Consider the following 21,343-nt stretch of genomic DNA (forward strand, 5'->3'; position numbering starts at 1 on the left):
AGTTATCCTGAGTCTGACATTGAGTTTAGCAGGCCCGAAAATGATGAAAAATGTTTTATTGGAGACTGTAAGTATGCCTGTTTGGTGAGTGATACATAATAAATACATCTTCTATGCTCCAACTAACTCCTCCAAGATTTCCAAGTGCAAGAAGCCCTGCTGTTCCATTAATGAAAAACTGTACAGAGGATGTCATACCATATGTGATCAATTCATTGACAATGATTGATCAATATCATTGTCACAAGAGACAAGCAGGCACAGTAAAGAGCAACATATTTTCAGTGGAATGACATATCAGCAATGAAATGTGAGTGTTAATGCTTTTGTAGTACCTCAAAGTACTGTGATAAATCCCAACAATCGAGTGTATTTGACAGATTGGACAAAACACCCGATACTTGCTACAGTGATGTTCTGACAAGTGCTGGGTTTTTCTCATTTCTGGATGCTGAAAAAAATGCCTCATTCTTTTTCACAGCTCTGCGTATGATCCTGTGAACCATCCACCAGCAATGCTAAACAAAATTTGACCTTTACTGGAACATCTCAATAACAAATTCAAAAGTTTGTGCCTCCCAGATAGATATATAGAGAGTAATGAGAGTTTGATGTTGTATAAGACAGATTTCAATCTTCCACTAAAAAGGGTAAGATTTGGAATTGAGACATTCTTGGCATGAGAGTCCCATAGTGAGTATGTGTGGTCTTGCATTATATGTGCAAGAAAAGGTATAAAATGTTATGTAATGTATAAAGCCATAACAGATTGTTGTGATATTGATAAAACTTCTTCTGAATAAAGGTCATCCCCTTGCATAACTACTTCACATCTCCTAAATTCATCGACTTGTTTGTTCAGAGAACTGATATGTATGGATTTGGACTGCCATCCAGAAGAGACATGTCTCCATCATTTTTTTGTTAGAAAATTAAGGAGGAGGAAATTATGGGTTTTCAGAAGGTAAAAGTGACAGCAATTTGTTGGAAGGACAAGAAAAAAGTGTATATCTTGACCAGTATTCACAATGCTGAAGTGAAAGCTGTAAACAAAAGACACAATGAGGGGCTGAAGCCAGCAGTAGCCATGGCATTTGACAACACAATAGATGGAGTAGACAAAGTAGATCAGCTCTTAATTATCAACCCACCAATGCGTAAAAGAGGAAAGAGATGTTACAAGAAAAAATTTTTCATCATATCGAACTAACTTTGTGGAACACACAAGTGCCGTTAAGAAAATGAGGTGACAAGAAAAATTCTCTCGAGTTTCATGTTCTTATTGAGAATATTATCTCAAAACACCAGAAAGAGTTCACTTAACAAGCAGCAGGTCACCTGTCTTCAATCAACAGTGCCAGGCAACTGATTCTCCAACCTTGGCCATCATTAATTCCACCCACTGCGAAGAAAAAACATGTAACATGGATTTAGGTGATAAAAAGCTGAGTTTGGGATGGTGATTTGAAGAAGGCAAGAAGGGAATCAAGATACTTTTGTGAAGTATGTGATGTCACACTATACATTGTTTCCTTCTTTCGTACTTACCAGACAGCTACAAATATTTAGAGCCATTGACAAAACTAATGATTAGACTTCATATCTGTACAGAAAGTAAAAAAAAAAAAAAAAAAAAAAAGAGCTTTTAAATTCTAGAAAACTCTGCTCAGTGTATAGTGCATTAGTGTAACTGGGATCTTATTTATGGTGTCCTTTAAAAAATTTGCAACTTGTTATTTTAAGCTGTGAAGGGTACCTATACATTCTATATGCGAGATCATTCATTAAATTATGTTTTTTATTAATAAAAAAATACAGTCCCTTGGAACACACTTTGTAAGCAAAATCCGTATGTTAACAGACTGATAGTATTAAATCAAGAAGTCCATTGCAACTTTCTGACATTTCATCTTCTAATTAGCATTTGTTTAAGACATACTGTCAAACTTCAGTCTGACAAATGAATGTAGAATTGCCTTTTAAATTTTTTGAATATGAAATGTAATTGTGTTATTCATGATTAAGCACTGCATCAACACATACCACCTGTTCTTCAGTCTCTCTTGATGGTAACCAGTTTGGTCCTTCTTTGTAAAGATTCACACATCTTAAACCAAACATTTATTTCCTTATCTCTGTAAGTTGCTTGGATTTGATGATGAACAGTCAGTCGCTGTCATGCCTCACAATACTAAAACCAAATTGCTGCTCAAATGCGATGTTTGAGCACACTTCAATTCTGTTCACCTTTATAAACACCTGCCACCATTTTACTCACATATTTAAAACTTTATTTAGTATGGTTATGTGTTTTGTTCAGAGCACACTGCAAAGTTTGCGTCTTCTGTGCTGCCTTAGACCAGTTATTTTTTTATCTTTTCTTTCCTTGGTTAATTGCCTAAACAGCTCTGTTTTCGTAGAATGCCTTCCCTTGGGTTGTCAAAAAAACTTTTGAATCTTAATCTGGTTGATAATATAGCTTGAAGGTATTTTCCTAGGAATACCTGCAACCATTAAAACACACAAAACCAAATTCCCTACAGTGGGAGGTGAATAAATAACACACTTTCATCTGACATCGTGTAAAAGAGCATCAACACCACACTGTTGCAATTATTCACCAATAAAACTCTGTTTATGGATAATCTATCACACATGACTTTCAATTAGTTTAGAAAAAAAATCTTTGTATTCCCTTAACCTCAAGGTAGGTAGGCCCCTCTCAATCTGGGGTTCTAGTGACCTCTCTCTCTCTCTCTCTCTCTCTCTCTCTCTCTCTCTCTCTCTCTCTCTCTCTCTCTCTCTACTTTCCATTCTTCCCAATTTCTATTTCCATCCTGAGGAAGGAACTTGAAGTTTCAAAAGTTGGGTATAGTTTTTCTTACTTTTGAATGTGTCTTCTGAAGCCATTCTGTCTCCTTGCAATTTTACAGCTTTCTTATTTGAATTTTTCTTTTGATGTAATTAGAGAAAATGCACTTTATTTGCCTCCATCCATAAGAAAGAAACTCTTAACTCCAGTAGTTCATTTTGGTGTTAATTTTTTCATCTTCACTTTGTCATTTAACATGAAAAGCCATTTTATCTCATTCTTGTCAATGTGATACAGGTGTTTATATTTTACTTTTACAGAAATAAAGATTTAGTAACTACCTGTGCTGTTAAGAAATGTATACCAGTTAAGTACCATATTTTAAAGACTATAAGACACATCTTAATTTTTATCAGTTTTTTAAATAAATTTTGCAATTTTTTTCTTAGATTGCAAAGCTAGACTAAAAAATAAAAAAAACTCTTAGTTTATAAAACCGAACTGACACTTAAAATCTCTGAACATCATCATCTGAACTTTCTTCTCCCTCTTCGTCGTCATCATTCTCCTCTTCATATATAAGATGGTCTCCACTGCCATTGAGAGCATTACTTATGTTGAACTTCTTGAAAGATTTAAAAGTAATACCTTCTCTCATTCTAGACCACAACTGTTTCATCCACTGACACATTTGTTTGATTGTAGCTCATTTTAAAGCTCCCTTCAACATGAATTCATGTTGAGTTTCATCCATCATCCATTTGGTTCATTACTCTCTCATGTACACTTTTAATAGTTTGTTTATTGAGATATCAAGATGTTGCAATTGTGAAGTAAGTCCTCCCAGAATGACAGCAAGCCTTGTATTTCCTTTTCTCAATTTCTCTTTCACAAAATTATTCAAATGACTACTAAACTGATTTAGCACAAGAAGAGAACTCTTCTTCAATAAAGCACCTTTCCTTTTCTTCCACTCTCTGCTCATCTCTAATTTCATAGCAGCCTTCTCCATCCCACTCTTGTCATGTACATGAACACCACCACCTGGCAGTATTTCAGAAGATTTTGGCATTGTTTCACACTTGAAAATGATCATTGGATTAAGATGAGCATCATCAGCTTAACATGAAAGGGCAACACTGTAGTGCATTTTTTCATGTTCACTTGTTTTTGTAGTTACAGTTTTAGTACCTTTCATGACAACAGTTCTGTTACTTGATACATCAAATGTCAGAGGAGTGTTGATCATAATCGCTATATGGTTTAGTTCCACACTGGTTTTCTTTCAGTGTTGAATAATAAATATATATTCTCTTTTCATACTCTTGTAGCATTTTCTGAGATATTTTGGTTTTGATTCACATGCTAAGTCAATGGCACTTCAAATCTGTAACACCAACTAAGAACACCCTTAAAGTCTGTTAAGTTCCACTGTAGTGCTAGCTTACGAGCGTGTATTTGAATCATTTTTGTATGAATTCCAGTGCCATTTTGACAGTGTCCTTGAGTCTATTTCAGTATGTCATCTTCTAGTTTTGGCCATTTTGCACTCAGTCCTCTATTTGCACATCTCAGTCCTCTATTTGCACATAGTCTTCCTCATTCTTTTCAGTTCTTACTAGCCTGCGAATCACGAATGGTGTTTTTCTTTCTGTTGGTGGAGGGCCGAAATGCCGCTCTGCGGCTCTTGTTTCCATGTTCTTTTACATATACTGTTACTTTTCAATTTATAGCCCACATCATATGAATACCTTTTATTTTTTTCCATTACAAAATTAGCTATTAACAAAAATATTGAACTGTTACTGATAACGTAAAGCACTTTCAGTTCAAGTTCACTGGCACTGTAGATTGCAATAGCCATGCGAATATATGGCCATTTTTAAGACTGGTGGGAATTTTAAATCAAATCAACTAGATATTTTTATATTAATTTTGAGTACAAGATGCACCTGAATTTTGGAGGCAATTTTCCGAAGAAAAAAGTGCGCCTTATAGTCCATAGAATATGGCAATGTCTCAGTGCTTTTTCATTTGGTCATTTGTGCTTCAATACTTCTCTGAATTTTTACATTTTGGGAGAAATTTTTGCATTTAGTATGTTGTCAAATTTTCATAAGTAAATTTGGAAGTGGTTTATTAAAATGACATTAAGCTTCATTCTTCCTGCAGAGCAGAATACATGAATTATACACTGTCAGATACTTTAGAAGAAATAATTTTGCTTTGTTTTCAGGATCTTCTAGCCCTTCATAATGGAGCTTGGCCCAACAGTGATATGGATAAAAGAACATCCTCTGGTTCTGATGGTAAAATTAAGTATTTTGAATTTTTGTTTACAATTGTGGTAAAGGTACATGAAATGTAGTACCCATTAAATGTAACAAAATGTAGCCAAAATTTGAAAATATTGCTATATTATATATCTGGATGATCTGTAGTATATTATCATGGAAGTGTTCTCAGCAAAGATAGCCCATCTAATTTTAAAATGGCTAAAGAAAGAATATTACTTGTTATTTTAAATGAAATCAGGTACAATTGACGAAAAACATCACCAACTTAACCTCATATTTTAAGGAGAAAAAAGTACATTTGCAAGATATCAGCCCCAGCATTGGTTCCTGAGTGAGTGAAAATTTAGGCCATGATTTTGAAAATATGCAGTTATGGCCTGAAAGTACAGCTTTTAATCATTTGCAGGCACTGATTGTTTGTCACTCACTCTGCCCCACTACAGCTACATAATGCCTGAGTGCAAAGTGCTGTTTAGTGGAGTGAGTAAGAAGTTTGTGTTCATAATGTGGGTGAACCAACAAGTGACAGTGCTTTGTTCATTGTGCCCAAGTGCACAGTTTCTAATCTGTGGCTGATGCCAGAGATCTTTCGGATTTGAACACTTTGTCACGATACTCAAATGCACTGTAAATTAACAAAATGAATGAATGCATCATTAAAGAAGTAGCGTAGTGCTACTTAATTTTTTAACATCACTGTTGTGCATTATTTTCTTTGTATTCAAAAGCTGATGCTGCATTTGTGGGATTTGTGCTACTCTTCAACAAGAATGGCATGATTAAATTGTAAATCGAAAATCAGTACATGGAAAAGATAGATTACTACTTACCATAAAGATGACACGTTGAGATGCAGACAGGCACTACGAAAAGCTTTTGACCAAAAAAATGCATTCTGGTCCAAGCTGCTGGAGTGTTGGTCATGTGTGCATGAGGTATGCTTGTTTGTATGAATAAATGTTTGTGAGTGCTTTCTGAAGAAGATTTGGCCAAAAGCTACTGCGTAAGTGTTCTTTCGTTTTTCATGTTACGATTCAATGTCTCATCTTTACAGTGAGTATCAATCTATCTTTTTCTTATATTTTTGATATTCCAACATGGAATTCCCATCATTTGTATGTTGTTAACTTCATTTCATAATAATTATTCTCTTGTTATGAATATAATAGAGGGAAACATTCCACGTAGGAAAAATATATCTAAAAACAAAGATGATGAGACTTAACCAAACAAAAGCGCTGGCAGGTCGATAGACACACCAACAAACACAAACATACACACAAAATTCTAGCTTTCGCAACCAACGGCTGCTTCGTCAGGAAAGAGGGAAGGACAGGGAAAGACAAAAGGATGTGGGTTTTAAGGGAAAGGGTAAGGAGTCATTCCAATCCCGGGAGCGGAAAGACTTACCTTAGGGGGGAAAAAGGACAGGTATACACTCGCACACACATACATATCCATCCACACATATACAGACACAAGCAGACATATTAAAAGTCAAAGAGTTTGGGCAGAGATGTCAGTTGAGGCGGAAGTGCAGAGGCAAAGATGTTTTGAATGACAGGTGAGGTATGAGTGGCGGCAACTTGAAATTAGCGGAGTTTGAGGCCTGGTGGATAACGGGAAGAGAGGATATATTGAAGGGCAAGTTCCCATCTCCGGAGTTTGGATAGGTTGGTGTTAGTGGGAAGTATCCAGATAACCTGGACGGCGTAACACTGTGCCAAGATGTGCTGGCCATGCACCAAGGCATGTTTAGCCACAGGGTGATCCTCATTACCAACAAACACTGTGAGCCTGTGTCCATTCATGCGAATGGACAGTTTGTTGCTGGTCATTCCCACATAGAATGCATTACAGTGTAGGCAGGTCAGTTGGTAAATCACGTGGGTGCTTTCACACGTGGCTCTGCCTTTGATCGTGTACACCTTCCGGGTTACAGGACTGGAGTAAGTGGTGGTGGGAGGGTGCATGGGACAGGTTTTACACTGGGGGCAGTTACAAGGGTAGGAGCCAGAGGGTAGGGAAGGTGGTTTCGGGATTTCATAGGGATGAACTAAGAGGTTACGAAGGTTAGGTGGACGGCAGAAAGACACTCTTGGTGGAGTGGGGAGGATTTCATTAAGGATGGATCTCATTTCAGGGCAGGATTTGAGGAAGTCGTATCCCTGCTGGAGAGCCACATTCAGAGTCTGATCCAGTTCCAGAAAGTATCCTGTCACAAGTGGGGCACTTTTGTGGTTCTTCTGTGGGAGGTTCTGGGTTTGAGGGGTGAGGAAGTGGCTCTGGTTATTTGCTTCTGTACCAGGTCGGGAGGGTAGTTGCGGGATGCGAAAGCTGTTTTCAGGTTGTTGGTGTAATGGTTCAGGGATTCCGGACTGGAGCAGATTCGTTTGCCACGAATACCTAGGCTGTAGGGAACGGGACATTTGATGTGGAATGGGTGGCAGCTGTCATAATGGAGGTACTGTTGCTTGTTGGTGGGTTTGATGTGGACGGCCGTGTGAAACTGGCCGTTGGACAGGTGGAGGTCAACATCAAGGAAAGTGGCATGGGATTTGGAGTAGGACCAGGTGAATCTGATGGAACCAAAGGAGTTGAGGTTGGAGAGGAAATTCTGGAGTTCTTCTTCACTGTGAGTCCAGATCATGAAGATGTCATCAATAAATCTGTACCAAACTTTGGGTTGGCAGGCCTGGGTAACCAAGAAGGCTTCCTCTAAGCGACCCATGAATAGGTTGTCGTACGAGGGGGCCATCCTGGTACCCATGGCTGTTCCCTTTAATTGTTGGTATGTCTGGCCTTCAAAAGTGAAGAAGTTGTGGGTCAGGATGAAGCTGGCTAAGGTAATGAGGAAAGAGGTTTTAGGTAGGGTGGCAGGTGGTCGGCGTGAAAGGAAGTGCTCCATCGCAGTGAGGCCCTGGACGTGCGGAATATTAGTGTATAAAGAAGTGTAATGGTTACAAGGATGGTTTCTGGGGGTAACAGATTGGGTAAGGATTCCAGGGGTTCGAGAAAGTGGTTGGTGTCTTTGATGAAGTATGGGAGACTGCATGTAATGGGTTGAAGGTGTTGATCTACGTAGGCAGAGATACGTTCTGTGGGGGCTTGGTGACCAGCTACAATGGGGCGGCCGGGATGATTGGGTTTGTGAATTTTAGGAAGAAGGTAGAAGGTAGGGGTGCGGGGTGTCGGTGTGGTCAGGAGGTTGATGGAGTCAGGTGAAAGGTTTTGTAAGGGGCCTAAGGTTCTGAGGATTCCTTGAAGCTCCGCCTGGACATCAGGAATGGGATTACATTGGCAAACTTTGTATGCAGTGTTGTCTGAAAGCTGACGCAGTCCCTCAGCCACATACTCCCGACGATCAAGTACCACAAATCCGGATACCAATCCTCGCTGCGATGGAGCACTTCCTTTCACGTCGACCACCTGCCACCCTACCTAAAACCTCTTTCCTCATTACCTTAGCCAGCTTCATCCTGACCCACAACTTCTTCACTTTTGAAGGCCAGACATACCAACAATTAAAGGGAACAGCCATGGGTACCAGGATGGCCCCCTCGTACGACAACCTATTCATGGGTCGCTTAGAGGAAGCCTTCTTGGTTACCCAGGCCTGCCAACCCAAAGTTTGGTACAGATTTATTGATGACATCTTCATGATCTGGACTCACAGTGAAGAAGAACTCCAGAATTTCCTATCCAACCTCAACTCCATCGGTTCCATCAGATTCACCTGGTCCTACTCCAAATCCCATGCCACTTTCCTTGACGTTGACCTCCACCTGTCCAACGGCCAGTTTCACACGGCCGTCCACATCAAACCCACCAACAAGCAACAGTACCTCCATTATGACAGCTGCCACCCATTCCACATCAAATGTCCCGTTCCCTACAGCCTAGGTATTCGTGGCAAACGAATCTGCTTCAGTCCGGAATCCCTGAACCATTACACCAACAACCTGAAAACAGCTTTCGCATCCCGCAACTACCCTCCCGACCTGGTACAGAAGCAAATAACCAGAGCCACTTCCTCACCCCTCAAACCCAGAACCTCCCACAGAAGAACCACAAAAGTGCCCCACTTGTGACAGGATACTTTCCGGGACTGGATCAGACTCTGAAAGTGGCTCTCCAGCAGGATACAACTTCCTCAAATCCTGCCCTGAAATGAGATCCATCCTTCATGAAATCCTCCCCACTCCACTAAGAGTGTCTTTCTGCCGTCCACCTAACCTTCGTAACCTCTTAGTTCATCCCTATGAAATCCCCAAACCACCTTCCCTACCCTCTGGCTCCTACCCTTGTAATCGCCCCCAGTGTAAAACCTGTCCCATGCACCCTCCCACCACCACTTACTCCAGTCGTGTAACCCGGAAGGTGTACATGATCAAAGGCAGAGCCACGTGTGAAAGCACCCACGTGATTTACCAACTGACCTGCCTACACTGTGACGCATTCTATGTGGGAATGACCAGCAACAAACTGTCCATTCGCATGAATGGACACAGGCAGACAGTGTTTGTTGGTAATGAGGATCACCCTGTGGCTAAAAACATGCCTTGGTGCACGGCCAGCACATCTTGGCACAGTGTTACGCCGTCCAGGTTATCTGGATACTTACCACTAACACCAACCTATCCGAACTCCGGAGATGGGAACTCGCCCTTCAATATATCCTCTCTTCCCGTTATCCACCAGGCCTCAATCTCCGCTAATTTCAAGTTGCCGCCACTCATACCTCACCTGTCATTCAAAACATCTTTGCCTCTGCACTTCCGCCTCAACTGACATCTCTACCCAAACTCTTTGCCTTTTAATATGTCTGCTTGTGTCTGTATATGTGTGGATGGATATGTATGTGTGTGCGAGTGTATACCTGTCCTTTTTTCCCCCTAAGGTAAGTCTTTCCGCTCCCGGGATTGGAATGACTCCTTACCCTCTCCCTTAAAACCCACATCCTTTTGTCTTTCCCTGTCCTTCCCTCTTTCCTGACGAAGCAGCCATTGGTTGCGAAAGCTAGAATTTTGTGTGTATGTTTGTGTTTGTTTGTGTGACTATCGACCTGCCAGCGCTTTTGTTTGGTAAGTCTCATCATCTTTGTTTTTAGATATAATTATTCTCTTGATTAGATACATACATTTTGATTTTCAAGTATTATGTAAGTACTGGTGCAGAATACCAGTATGAGAATATTGTGAAAATTATATTGGACACATATTATGTGTTTGATGTTGATATATTACATACTCATTTGACTTGCCTCTTTTGTGTGTAAAATAACATGTTCTCTGACAAGATTTCAAAAAGCATTGGACACACGGCAATCTCCCCCCTTGTCTACCCTCGCCTTCAACATCCTGTGGGTAGGAAGGCTCTGGTCATCACTCTGTTGTACAATACTTAGTACTGGGGCATTAGGCAGCAGCAATGGGACAGAGCAAATGACAAACAACAGTGTGTGCAAATGTTTAAAAGCTGCAATTTGAGAAGGTCGTAACTGTGTACTATCAGAATTATTGCCCAAATGGTGCTGATATCTTGCAGGTGTGCCTTTTTTTATAAAATTGTAAAGTGACAAAAATGTGATATGAAGTAAGGTAAGAAATTAAAACAGTGATGATGATTAGGTGATCAGCCATACTGAGTGTAATAAATAGAGGGGTTTTGAACAGAGTGACACATACTGTTATTTATGCAGAAATATCCTTTGCTAGTTTGACACACAGTAGCATTGCATTTCTGACCAGTGGGGTAGATGAATGTAGCTATGTTGACAGAACTGTACTGATGTAAGTATGAGGGCATGTTGGCCTTGCCACAGTGACACTGGTTCCCGCCAGATCACCGAAGTTAAGCACTGCCGGGCTGGGTTAGCACTTGGATGGGTGACCATCTGGTCTGCTGAGCGCTGTTGGCAAGCAGGGTGCACTCAGCCCTTGTGAGGCAAACTGAGGAGCTACTTGATTGAGACGTAGCAGCTATGGTCTCGTAAATTGACATAAGGCCAGGAGAGTAGTGTGCTGACCCCATGCCCCTCCATATCTGCATCCAGTGATGCCTGTTAGCTGACGATGATATGGCGGGTGGTCGGTACTGTTGGGCCTTCATGACCTGTTTGGGCGGAGTTTGTTTTATGTTTGAGCTCCTAGTAGAGGTAGCAAGAAGGGTATTATTCCTCTTTCTACGAAGTATTAGCTCAGAATGTGACAACTGCAACTTGTCTTTTACCTCTTTGTAACATTGGAACGTAATAATGGCAATAGAAATCATTAAATGGAGTCACCATTAACCACATGAGACCTACAATTCACAGGCATTGATATTACTGCAATTTAGGAAATATCACAAACACAAGAACAATAAAAAAACAGGGTTTTGTAGTAGTGCAGGCAGTGATGCTTTGAAGCTTTCCATCATGCAGCTTCCTGTAGCATACTGTCATACATTTCATCACTACAATTAAGGCCTAGCTCATACATCATAGTAACTATTAACTGTAATTGAAGCAGACCTTGTCCTAGCACATCCTAAATGAATCAGTTAACAAATCTGCTATCTTGAAAAGGAACGTTATCAACATACGAATATAGTAAACTGTGTGGTCATATGCATTGGCCATGCTGTACAGGAATGACTGGTGGTGTTGCCTACAAAACCTAATATACATATTACTGGGCCACCTTTACATTCATAAAAACCTTACATATGAATAGGATTTATGAGTGCTCTTCTTCCTCAAATCACAATGGGTGTTTCTCTCACCTTACCAAAGTGTATTGCCTTCCACTCGTCATTAGTGTTCACATATTAGTGCTGGTTTTATTTGCTATCTATATGTCTTCAAAAGCTGGAGCATATATTATCATTAACATTAGAACAATATTTTTCACAGAAGAAAGTTCATGACAATTCCAGTTGCAACATTCTATACACCAATCAATATGCAATATTGCCATGTGTGGAGCCCATATTTACAAAAGTGCTTAGTGATTCTTGCCAAGACCAGCAAAGGTTGAGAGTCCCATGACCTGCTAGGTAGCCCTGGATTTTTTTTCCATTGTTATCTGTTTGTATCAATGGTTTTGATGATTTACTTTCTCTGTAGTTCTTTTGGGGATTCTGATATGTGTTGTGCATAATACACAATATTCCTTTATCTGTACACATAGGTGTCACATTACTGTTGTGGCTGCAGGTCCTGCTGAAATATCTTGTTATGAACCAGCCATCCACCTTGGGGTACAGTGATTTAAAGGAGAAACCACAGTACAGTCTTCCTTGGTGAAACAGTTTTGGAAAAAGAGGTTTAGTATTTGGCTTTCTCCCAGTCATTGCAAAACAAATGAATAAATCTCTCCATCACCGTGTTGGACAGTAGGTACAAAATAATGTGTGTATTATGTTAATGAAAATTGTTGAGAGTTGCTTTCCAAAGCTTGTTTATTGTTATTCTGAGACAGGTGGACCATTGGCAGATGTATTATGATGGCAGCGTTTAGTGCGTGTGTCATTACCTGGCAATATATACAATGTGCTGGCAATGAGGCCTTCTGGAGGCACATGCTTAGGGCGAGAGAACATTGGCATGCATAATAGACAAAGATGATGGAGGTGGTGGTGGCTCTGTGGAATCGCTGGCTCTCAATCACCGACACTCCTTGCCTCCAGTAGCAAAATCCTGAGGAATCTTTGAGCTGTAGTGAAGGGTCTTTCGCAAAGGATATCACTAAAGCCACCCATTTTAGGAGGATGTCTCCCGTATCATTCTGCAAAATTTGTCATCAGTCAAATTATTTAACAGCAAGTTTCATAGCTTTTCATGCTAAAAAATACATATGCACTTACCAGACAAGTTTTTCTTGGAAAGCATTCCATTGTTATTGTTTTAGTTTCTCTGGCACCTGCAAGCACTGTGTCAGCTCTTTCATTGAAAAATTGTGTGTATTCTGCAAATTATGAGCGTTCTTTTAGGTAGGCAAAACAGTCTGTGTGTGTGATGATCGCATCTGGTCAGACAATGTGATGACTTTCACGGTCCAGCTCCAGTCTCGCTTTTGGCTCAGGGCCTCCTGTCTTGCATTTGGTGCCCTTTCTGGCCAAAACATTACAAATGTTGGATCTTCATAGTAGAACTTCTTCTATTTCTTCACTGTGTTATTGAAATGTTCTTACTTGATAGTCCTAATAAATCATTGGTTACCTCATTATGCAATACATAGTGATGCCTGTGTGTTCCCGATTAGAATGGCAATTTTTAATGTTGATTCAGCTTCTAAACTGATTAGTAGTAATAGCTCATGTACTTTTCATTAAATAACCATCAGTGGAAATTGATGCAAGGAATCAAACGTAGTCCAGTCAAAAGTATCATGTTCAGAAAAGACACTCAGTGCTTAATAAATGAAGTTAAGGTGATAGTGGTTTTCATGTATCTTGTGTGCTGTGTAGAACTGAAACTGCTTACACATTACCAAATGAACAACCACAATATTTTCATATTTGAGTGTTGTTCTCATTTTTGTATTTCTATTTTGTTTTGTTTTTAGGGGGACAGGAAAAAATAGTCAGGGCATTCACTGAAATAATGAAAAATATGTCTCGAATGAAGACCTGTATTCGACCAGCAATGTGCAAACCATATGGGAAACAGTCTGAAGCACTACAAAAAAGTAAGTATATTTTGGCATGTAGTTAGTAAAATCTGAGTTACAAGCTATCATAACATACAGAAAAGAAATAATGCACATGCTTTCTAATCACTGAAACTAGAACAGCACAGGTTTTAAAGAAAAGGCAAAGTATTTTTAAATTTTTAGAACATCTTCAGAATTAAAGGATAGGTTGAAAAATATATCTGAATAAGACTGTGCCATTCTAAGAACAGATACCAATTAATTTTCATTTCCTTGCTGACTGTAGACAGTGTGACTGTGGAAGAATTTCTGTAGACTGGGTGTTATGAAAAGAAGGTCTCATTTGATGAACTGAATGAATTTTTCTCAGCACCAACAAACGCCTGTGCTGTAGTGAATTATCACCTGCTATAATCCTCAGACTACGTAACTAACCAAGACACTTTCCACATAAAATGCATTATGACAAGTACCACAAGAAAAGCCATAATGAGAATAGCTTCTGAGGTGGTAGGCAACAGGGATATCAAAGTAGCCCTTGTCAGGAATTTTGCAGATAGCCTAGTGCCTGTCTCAAAAGACCTGTTTAATTCTCCTCTCATGAATGGAACATGTCCCACACCACAAGAAATCATAGTCCAGTCTGTCACTGAGACTGAAAACCGAGAGTCATTTTACGATTACCAACCAATGAGCATAGTACCTGGGATATATCATTCATGATCGATTAGTGAACACTAACACAAAAACTATCGCTCCATCTTTTGTAAACACCATAGCACAAACACTGCATTAATTAAGGTAATTAATGACCTCACACAATGATGACCATGACATACATTAATGGTGATGGGGATTGGTAACAATTGACATGTAGCGTTAGTCTTTGACCATCAATACATAATACATAATAATAATCAATAATGAGAACCATTCACTACAGGGGGGTAACAGTTTAATTAAGTAGGGGGGTAAGGTGGGTTGGTGCAAAATGCTGCTCACTTCGCAAGCGTACCAGCTAGCTTTTTAAACACCCAATTGTTTTGTGAACATCACACCCCAAAAATACAGTCTTGACTAATTTGGCTTCTTCCTTACCACATTTGAGCTGGAGCCATATCAACAACTGTAATAGGACTTCTGTTCATGAAATAAACTGCAGTTTAAACTGCATTGCCCCACATTTTGTTTCCAACTTTGGAACCAAACAACATGGATGTTACATTATTTGTAATAGTGAGATTTATTCTTTCTGCCTTATCATGCAGTTGAGGAAACTCTTTAGTTAATCACTGTACTTTTGTTTTTACACTATTCCTTAAAGTCAGATTTTTCCTGTCTTCAGACTGAAATGAGCTTCACTTTCACTTACAAATTTCTTGATGTGTTCATCTGTTTCACCTTTCCTATGTAAAAGATACACTTTTATGACATCAGGGCATGTTAGAAAATATTCTTCATTGAAGTAATTTGGTGGACATACCTTCACCTTATGTCATGTGAATAATCTCAAGGGGTCTCATTGCTGTATGCCTCCCAGTATTGAATGGTTTTCTAACTTCCTTTGCCATGATACATGTTTCACAACAAGGCATTTCATCTTCTGACACAATTTTGTCCACTCCGCCACACGGTTCTGGCATTTTTCCACCAGGTAATTGAAATTAAAATGTGTTGCGACACATTTGGCAACAACACCTGTTACGATTCAACTTCACCAACAAGGTTAGAACACATGAAATTTCACTTTGGAACCTTAATTTTTATATCTTCTTGGCTCTTCACATGTGACATAATTTTCCTTTCATGTTGCATGTGTTCATTACTACCACTGTCTACAACAAACTTGATATCTAAATCAAACAATGGAGAGTCCAGGACAGAACAACATCAATATGGAAAGGATAAGGGAGGTGATATGTTGAGTCATAGAAAGATAAAATGATAAAGACAGCTAAAATATTTAAGCTTTCATGCAAAATTCCTGTTCCAAAGTAGAAAGCACACACATTTACACAAGTAAAACTCTCAAACACATGGACACTGTCTTGGGGCACTGAACCCTGTCTGCAACTGCATCTGATGTGAGCAGCAGGCTACTAGGGTGGTTGGTGGAGGTAAGGTGGCAGCGTGGAGTGGGGAGGGGGAGGGATAGCAGGGAAGGGAGGGAGAAGTGTTAGTGATACCTGAGGGAATGTGCAGGGATGATTTGGAGACAGGATAGGGCTGCTAGGTGAAGCATCAGTAGGCTGTGCTGAGGGAGGGGAGAGGGAAAGAAAAAAGCAGAGTATGGGAAGGGACTTTCAGGTGCTTTGGCAGGATATAAGGCAGGCATAGTACTGGGGAGGGAGCAGAGAAGAGGATAGATAGATGAAGAACAAGGACTAGCAAAGGTAGAGGCTAGAGGGATTGTGGATACGAAGAATACAGGGCTATTACAAATGATTGAAGCGATTTCATAAATTCACTGTAGCTCCATTCATTGACATATGGTCACGACACACTACAGATACGTAGAAAAACTCATAAAGTTTTGTTCGGCTGAAGCCACACTTCAGGTTTCTGCCGCCAGGGTGCTCGAGAGCGCAGTGAGACAAAATGGCGACAGGAGCCGAGAAAGCGTATGTCGTGCTTGAAGTGCACTCACATCAGGCAGTCATAACAGTGCAACGACACTTCAGGACGAAGTTCAACAAAGATCCACCAACTGCTAACTCCATTCGGCGATGGTATGCGCAGTTTAAAGCTTCTGAATGCCTCTGTAAGTGGAAATCAACGGGTCGGCCTGCAGTGAGCGAAGAAACGGTTGAACGTGTGCGGGCAAGTTTCACGTGTAGCCCGCGGAAGTCGACGAATAAAGCAAGCAGGGAGCTAAACGTACCACAGCCGACGGTTTGGAAAATCTTATGGAAAAGGCTAAAGCAGAAGCCTTACCGTTTACAATTGCTACAAGCCCTGACACCCGATGACAAAGTCAAACACTTTGAATTTTCGGCGCGGTTGCAACAGCTCATGGAAGATGATGCGTTCAGTGCGAAACTAGTTTTCAGTGATGAAGCAACATTTTTTCTTAATGGTGAAGTGAACAGACAATGTGCAAATCTGGGCGGTAGAGAATCCTCACGCATTCATACAGCAAATTCGCAATTCACCAAAAGTTAACGTGATTTGTGCAATCTCACGGTTTAAAGTTTACGATCCCTTTTTCTTCTGCGAAAAAAACGTTACAGGACACGTGTATCTGGACATGCTGGAAAATTGGCTCATGCCACAACTGGAGACCGACAGCGCCGACTTCATCTTTCAACAGGATGGTGCTCCACCGCACTTCCATCATGATGTTCGGCATTTCTTAAACAGGAGATTGGAAAACCGATGGATCGGTCGTGGTGGAGATCATGATCAGCAATTCATGTCATGGCCTCCACGCTCTCCCGACTTAACCCCATGTGATTTCTCTCTGTGGGGTTATGTGAAAGATTCAGTGTTTAAACCTCCTCTACCAAGAAACATGCCAGAACTGCGAGCTCGCATCAACGATGCTTTCGAACTCATGGGAGGAACTTAATTATCGGCTTGATGTCTGCCGAATCACTAAAGGGGCACATATCGAACATTTGTGAATGCCTAAAAAAACTTTTTGAGTTTTTGTATGTGTGTGCAAAGCATTGTGAAAATATCTCAAATAATAAAGTTATTGTAGAGCTGTGAAATTGCTTCAATCATTTGTAATAACCCTGTACATTGTAGGCAGGGTTCCAAGTAGTGCAGCTCAGAAAATTTTGTATTAGTAGGAAGAATCCAGATGACATAGACTTTGACAGCAGTCGTTAAGGTGAAGTACATCATATTAGGCAGTGTATCAGCAACTGAGTTGTCAGACTGCCTCTGCACAGTGGTTGCAGCTTATTTTGTAGACCAAATGGCTATTCTCACATGTGGCATTGCCTTTGGTGGGGTAGGAAATGCCCTTCACAGGGCTGGAGTAGGTGGCAGTGAGAGGATGTATGGGACAGGTCTTGCATTTAGGACTGTTGCAGGGATCTGAGTCATGAGGCAAGGTATTGGGAGCAAGAAATGGACAGTGATATTGCATAGGGTTGATTGGTGATGGAATACCTCTGTGGGAGGTGTGGGGATGACATGCCTCTTTTAGGTCACAATGAAAGTTAGTCAAAACACTGGTGGAGATTGTGATTCAGTTGCTCCAGTCCTGGGTGGTACTGAGTCACGAGAGGAGTGCTCCTTCATGTTTGGTCAATGGATATTGGGAGCGGGGGGGGGGGGGGGGGGGGGCAGTAGGTGACTTGAAAGGCAAGGCGTAGGACATTGTTTCTGGGTGAGATTGGGAGGGGTAATTTTGGTCTGTGAGATCCTTGGCACATTTGGAGAGGGCTGCTCATCATTACAAATGCAACAACTAGTGTTGACTAGATTGTATCGAAGGGACCTCTTATCATGGAATGGAAGGGAGCTACCAAAGTGGAGGTATTGTTGGTAGTTGGTAGGTTTGATGTGGGCAGAGGAACTGATGTACCCATCCTTAAGATGGAGATTGACATCAAGGAAGGCAGCATGTTGGATTGAGGAGGACCAGGTGAAGCAAATGGAGGAGAAGGTGTGTTTCTAGGGGTATGCAGATAGGACCTCATTGCCCTCAGCACTTGTCATGAAGACATCAGTGAATCTGAACCATGTTAGGGGTTGGGGTTATGGGCAGTAAGGAAGGATTCCTCTATATTGCCCATGAATTGGCTGGTGTAAAATGGTGCCTTGTGGGTGCCCACTGCTGTGCCACATTTGTTTGTAGGTGTTGCCTTCAGAGGAGAAGTAATTGTGGGTGGGGATATAGTTGGTTATGGTGACTAGAGAAGATGATTGTAGGCCTGGAGTCTACTGGATGTTGGGAAATGTAGTGTTCTGTGGTGGCAAGGTAGAGGGAGATGGCATACATAGTGACAAGCAGGGTGCCAGGTGGTAAAGGAACAGGACCTGTGGAGAGGCAGTAGAGGAATGGTTGGTGTGTCTTATCCAGGGGACTGGGTTACAAGTAATAGGATGAAGGTGTTAGTCCATGAAAGCACAGATTCCCTCTGTGGGGGACAGTAACCAGCCACATTGGAACATCCTGGATGGTTGAATTTATGTACTTTTAAGATGCATGTAGTAGGTAGAAGTGCGGAGAGCAGTGGGGAGAGAAGAGACTAAGGTGAGAGTTTAAGGGATGGACATAGGGATTTGAGGAGGGACTGGAAATTCTGTTGGATTTCAGAAATGGGATCGCTGTGGCAGGATTTATAGGTGGATGTGTCTGATAGCTGACGGAGTCGTTCCTGCAGTTCATTACCACAGTGATGGAGTCTTTGTTGGCATGTAAGATTATATGGTTGGGATCCTTTTTTAAGTGGTGGATTGCGGTTCTTTCTGAGGGTGTAAGGTTGGTTTCCATATTGAGAGATTTGGGGAATGATAGTGGGGCAAGATTTCACGTTAGGAAATTTCTGGAAAGTTGACAGGTATGTTTTGGGGGCAGTGGGGATGGATCACAGTTGGATGGAGGAGTAAATTGAATCTGGCAAGTTTCAGTATTGGATTGAGTCTGACTGATGGGATCGATGGCATGAAAGTGTTTCCACTGTAGGGTCTAGGATAAGGAGAGAAGACCATTAACTAGTCCAGTATTATTTAATTGAGGAGTGGGGCTAAGGGAAAGGCCTTAAGAAAGGACTGATACTTCCACTTTTGGAGGACAGATCCAGGTCTGTGTTGTGGGTCTGAAGTCTTAGTGGAAGGAGGGATTGCTGTCAGAGATGAGTAATTTGCAGATCATTCCATTTTAGGGAATTCCATGAGTCAACAACAATGTGGAAATGGTATGTGAGACTGCATTCTAGCTCAGGGATATGGAAGTTTTTCTGTATTGGCACAGATGGAAGAAGCAAGGATCCATCATAGAGAATAGAAAATACATAAAAATATGTGGGAAATACCACAAAAAGGATTAAACAGATGAAGTACAGTGGGAAAAAATGAAACCTAATTGAGTAAGGCCTATAGTGAAATACAAAATGAACTCAAATCAATGTATAAACAAAATGAGGTCAAAGAGAAAAATAGATAAGAAGACAATAATGGTAGGATGTAGGTAGGTAGGTAGGTAGGTGGTTATGTGTGGTGAGAGGGGCAACAGGTTTAATTGGATTAGGTGAGGCCAGTTTGTGTGAAATTGAATAAGGGAAGAGAATGAGGGAGGGGAGGAATGGGGTGGTTAGGTGCAGGGTGCACCAATGTCTGTGTGGCACAGTAAGGTACAGAAAAACTCACAAGGGTGAAGGGAGATAATGATCAATTTGTAAGGTCCAGGAATATTTATATGAGCAGGAAGAATGTGGATCACAAGATGCTGCAGATACAGATAATAGTAACAAAGGAAAACAGCACTGGATTGTGAGATGGAAGGAAAGCCATTAGGCAAAATCAAACAGTGGAAATTTCAGGATGGAAGAGCAACAATATGGAAAGGAAACACACACACACACACACACACACACACACACACACACACACACACACACACTAGGCCATTGTCTCCAGGGACTGAGGCCCGACTGCGTGAGAACAGGACAGGACGGCACGGCATGGCACAGCACAGCACAGCACAGCTAGAAAAGGAGAAAGGACTTGGCAAGATAGAAAGTGTGTTTAGTGCTGGAGCAGAAGTAGGGAAAGGAGCAGGCAGGTATCATGGTATCTATTTTATCAATTTTCTTTACGTGCTTTTCTGTTGTAAATACTCCTGGGAGGGGGAGAGGGGGGGGAGACTGCCTTTGCTGATTTCTTCATTTTCTCATGTTCCTCTTTGTAATATTTTGCAGCTGGATGATTTGTGTTTTTGCAGTACTGACATAGAGGCAGTCCTTTTATTACCCAACCCCCTCCCAGATGACATTTGCACAGGTAGAGCATTGTGTTTTGTTCTTGTTACTGCTAAGTATCATTTTACTTTCACTGACATAGTGATCTAAACATCCACATTCAAAACACCTCCTAATTTCCCATTGTTTTTATTCTGATGTTTATTCTTGTTGGCTGCAGCTTTGAATGCAATACATGTTTTATCTTTATTTTTCTTCATTTTATCTTCTTTTAGTGACGTGTTGAATAAAGATTTTTCAATGTTTCCTCTTCCTTAACAGTAAAGTCCCAAGCTCTTCCAAATTGTTTATATTCATCTGGTAACTTTGTTATTATCCATGCATCAATGCTATTTTCTCAGTATTCCGCCCCAGGTGATTCAGTCTTGAATGCTAGGGTTTGCACTTTAGCAATAAAGGACATCGTAATTAGATTTATACCACATTCAGAGTTGTAGAACTTTGAAGGCGTATCATACATTTCCATGGATATTTCATGGGTAACAAGTGTTTTTTTTAACATGATATCTATGGCCCTCAAAATGTAGTATTTTGCAAGCGTCTCTTTCTGTTCCCACATAGATATTGCTGGTAAAATATCCAACAAGTCCCTTTACCATGAACATCACATTTATTCTCCATAATCGAAAACTTGTAGCGTCTTTTAATTTGAGAACTCTGTTT

At 40.7% G+C, this 21,343-nt stretch overlaps 1 protein-coding gene across 2 annotated transcripts in view; it reads left to right on the forward strand.

Annotated features, from left to right (window-relative positions):
- Positions 1-21,343, forward strand: part of LOC126175777 (uncharacterized) — a 108,585-nt gene that overhangs the window by 58,940 nt on the left and 28,302 nt on the right. For both annotated transcript variants that reach the window (XM_049922751.1, XM_049922750.1), the window contains exons 6-7: positions 5,049-5,121; positions 13,659-13,781. In XM_049922751.1, the coding sequence (XP_049778708.1) occupies positions 5,049-5,121; positions 13,659-13,781 (196 nt within the window). The remainder of the gene's footprint in view (positions 1-5,048; positions 5,122-13,658; positions 13,782-21,343) is intronic.

This window comes from Schistocerca cancellata, chromosome 3 (assembly GCF_023864275.1).
Source record: "Schistocerca cancellata isolate TAMUIC-IGC-003103 chromosome 3, iqSchCanc2.1, whole genome shotgun sequence".
In the NCBI taxonomy this organism is placed as follows: domain Eukaryota; kingdom Metazoa; phylum Arthropoda; class Insecta; order Orthoptera; family Acrididae; genus Schistocerca; species Schistocerca cancellata.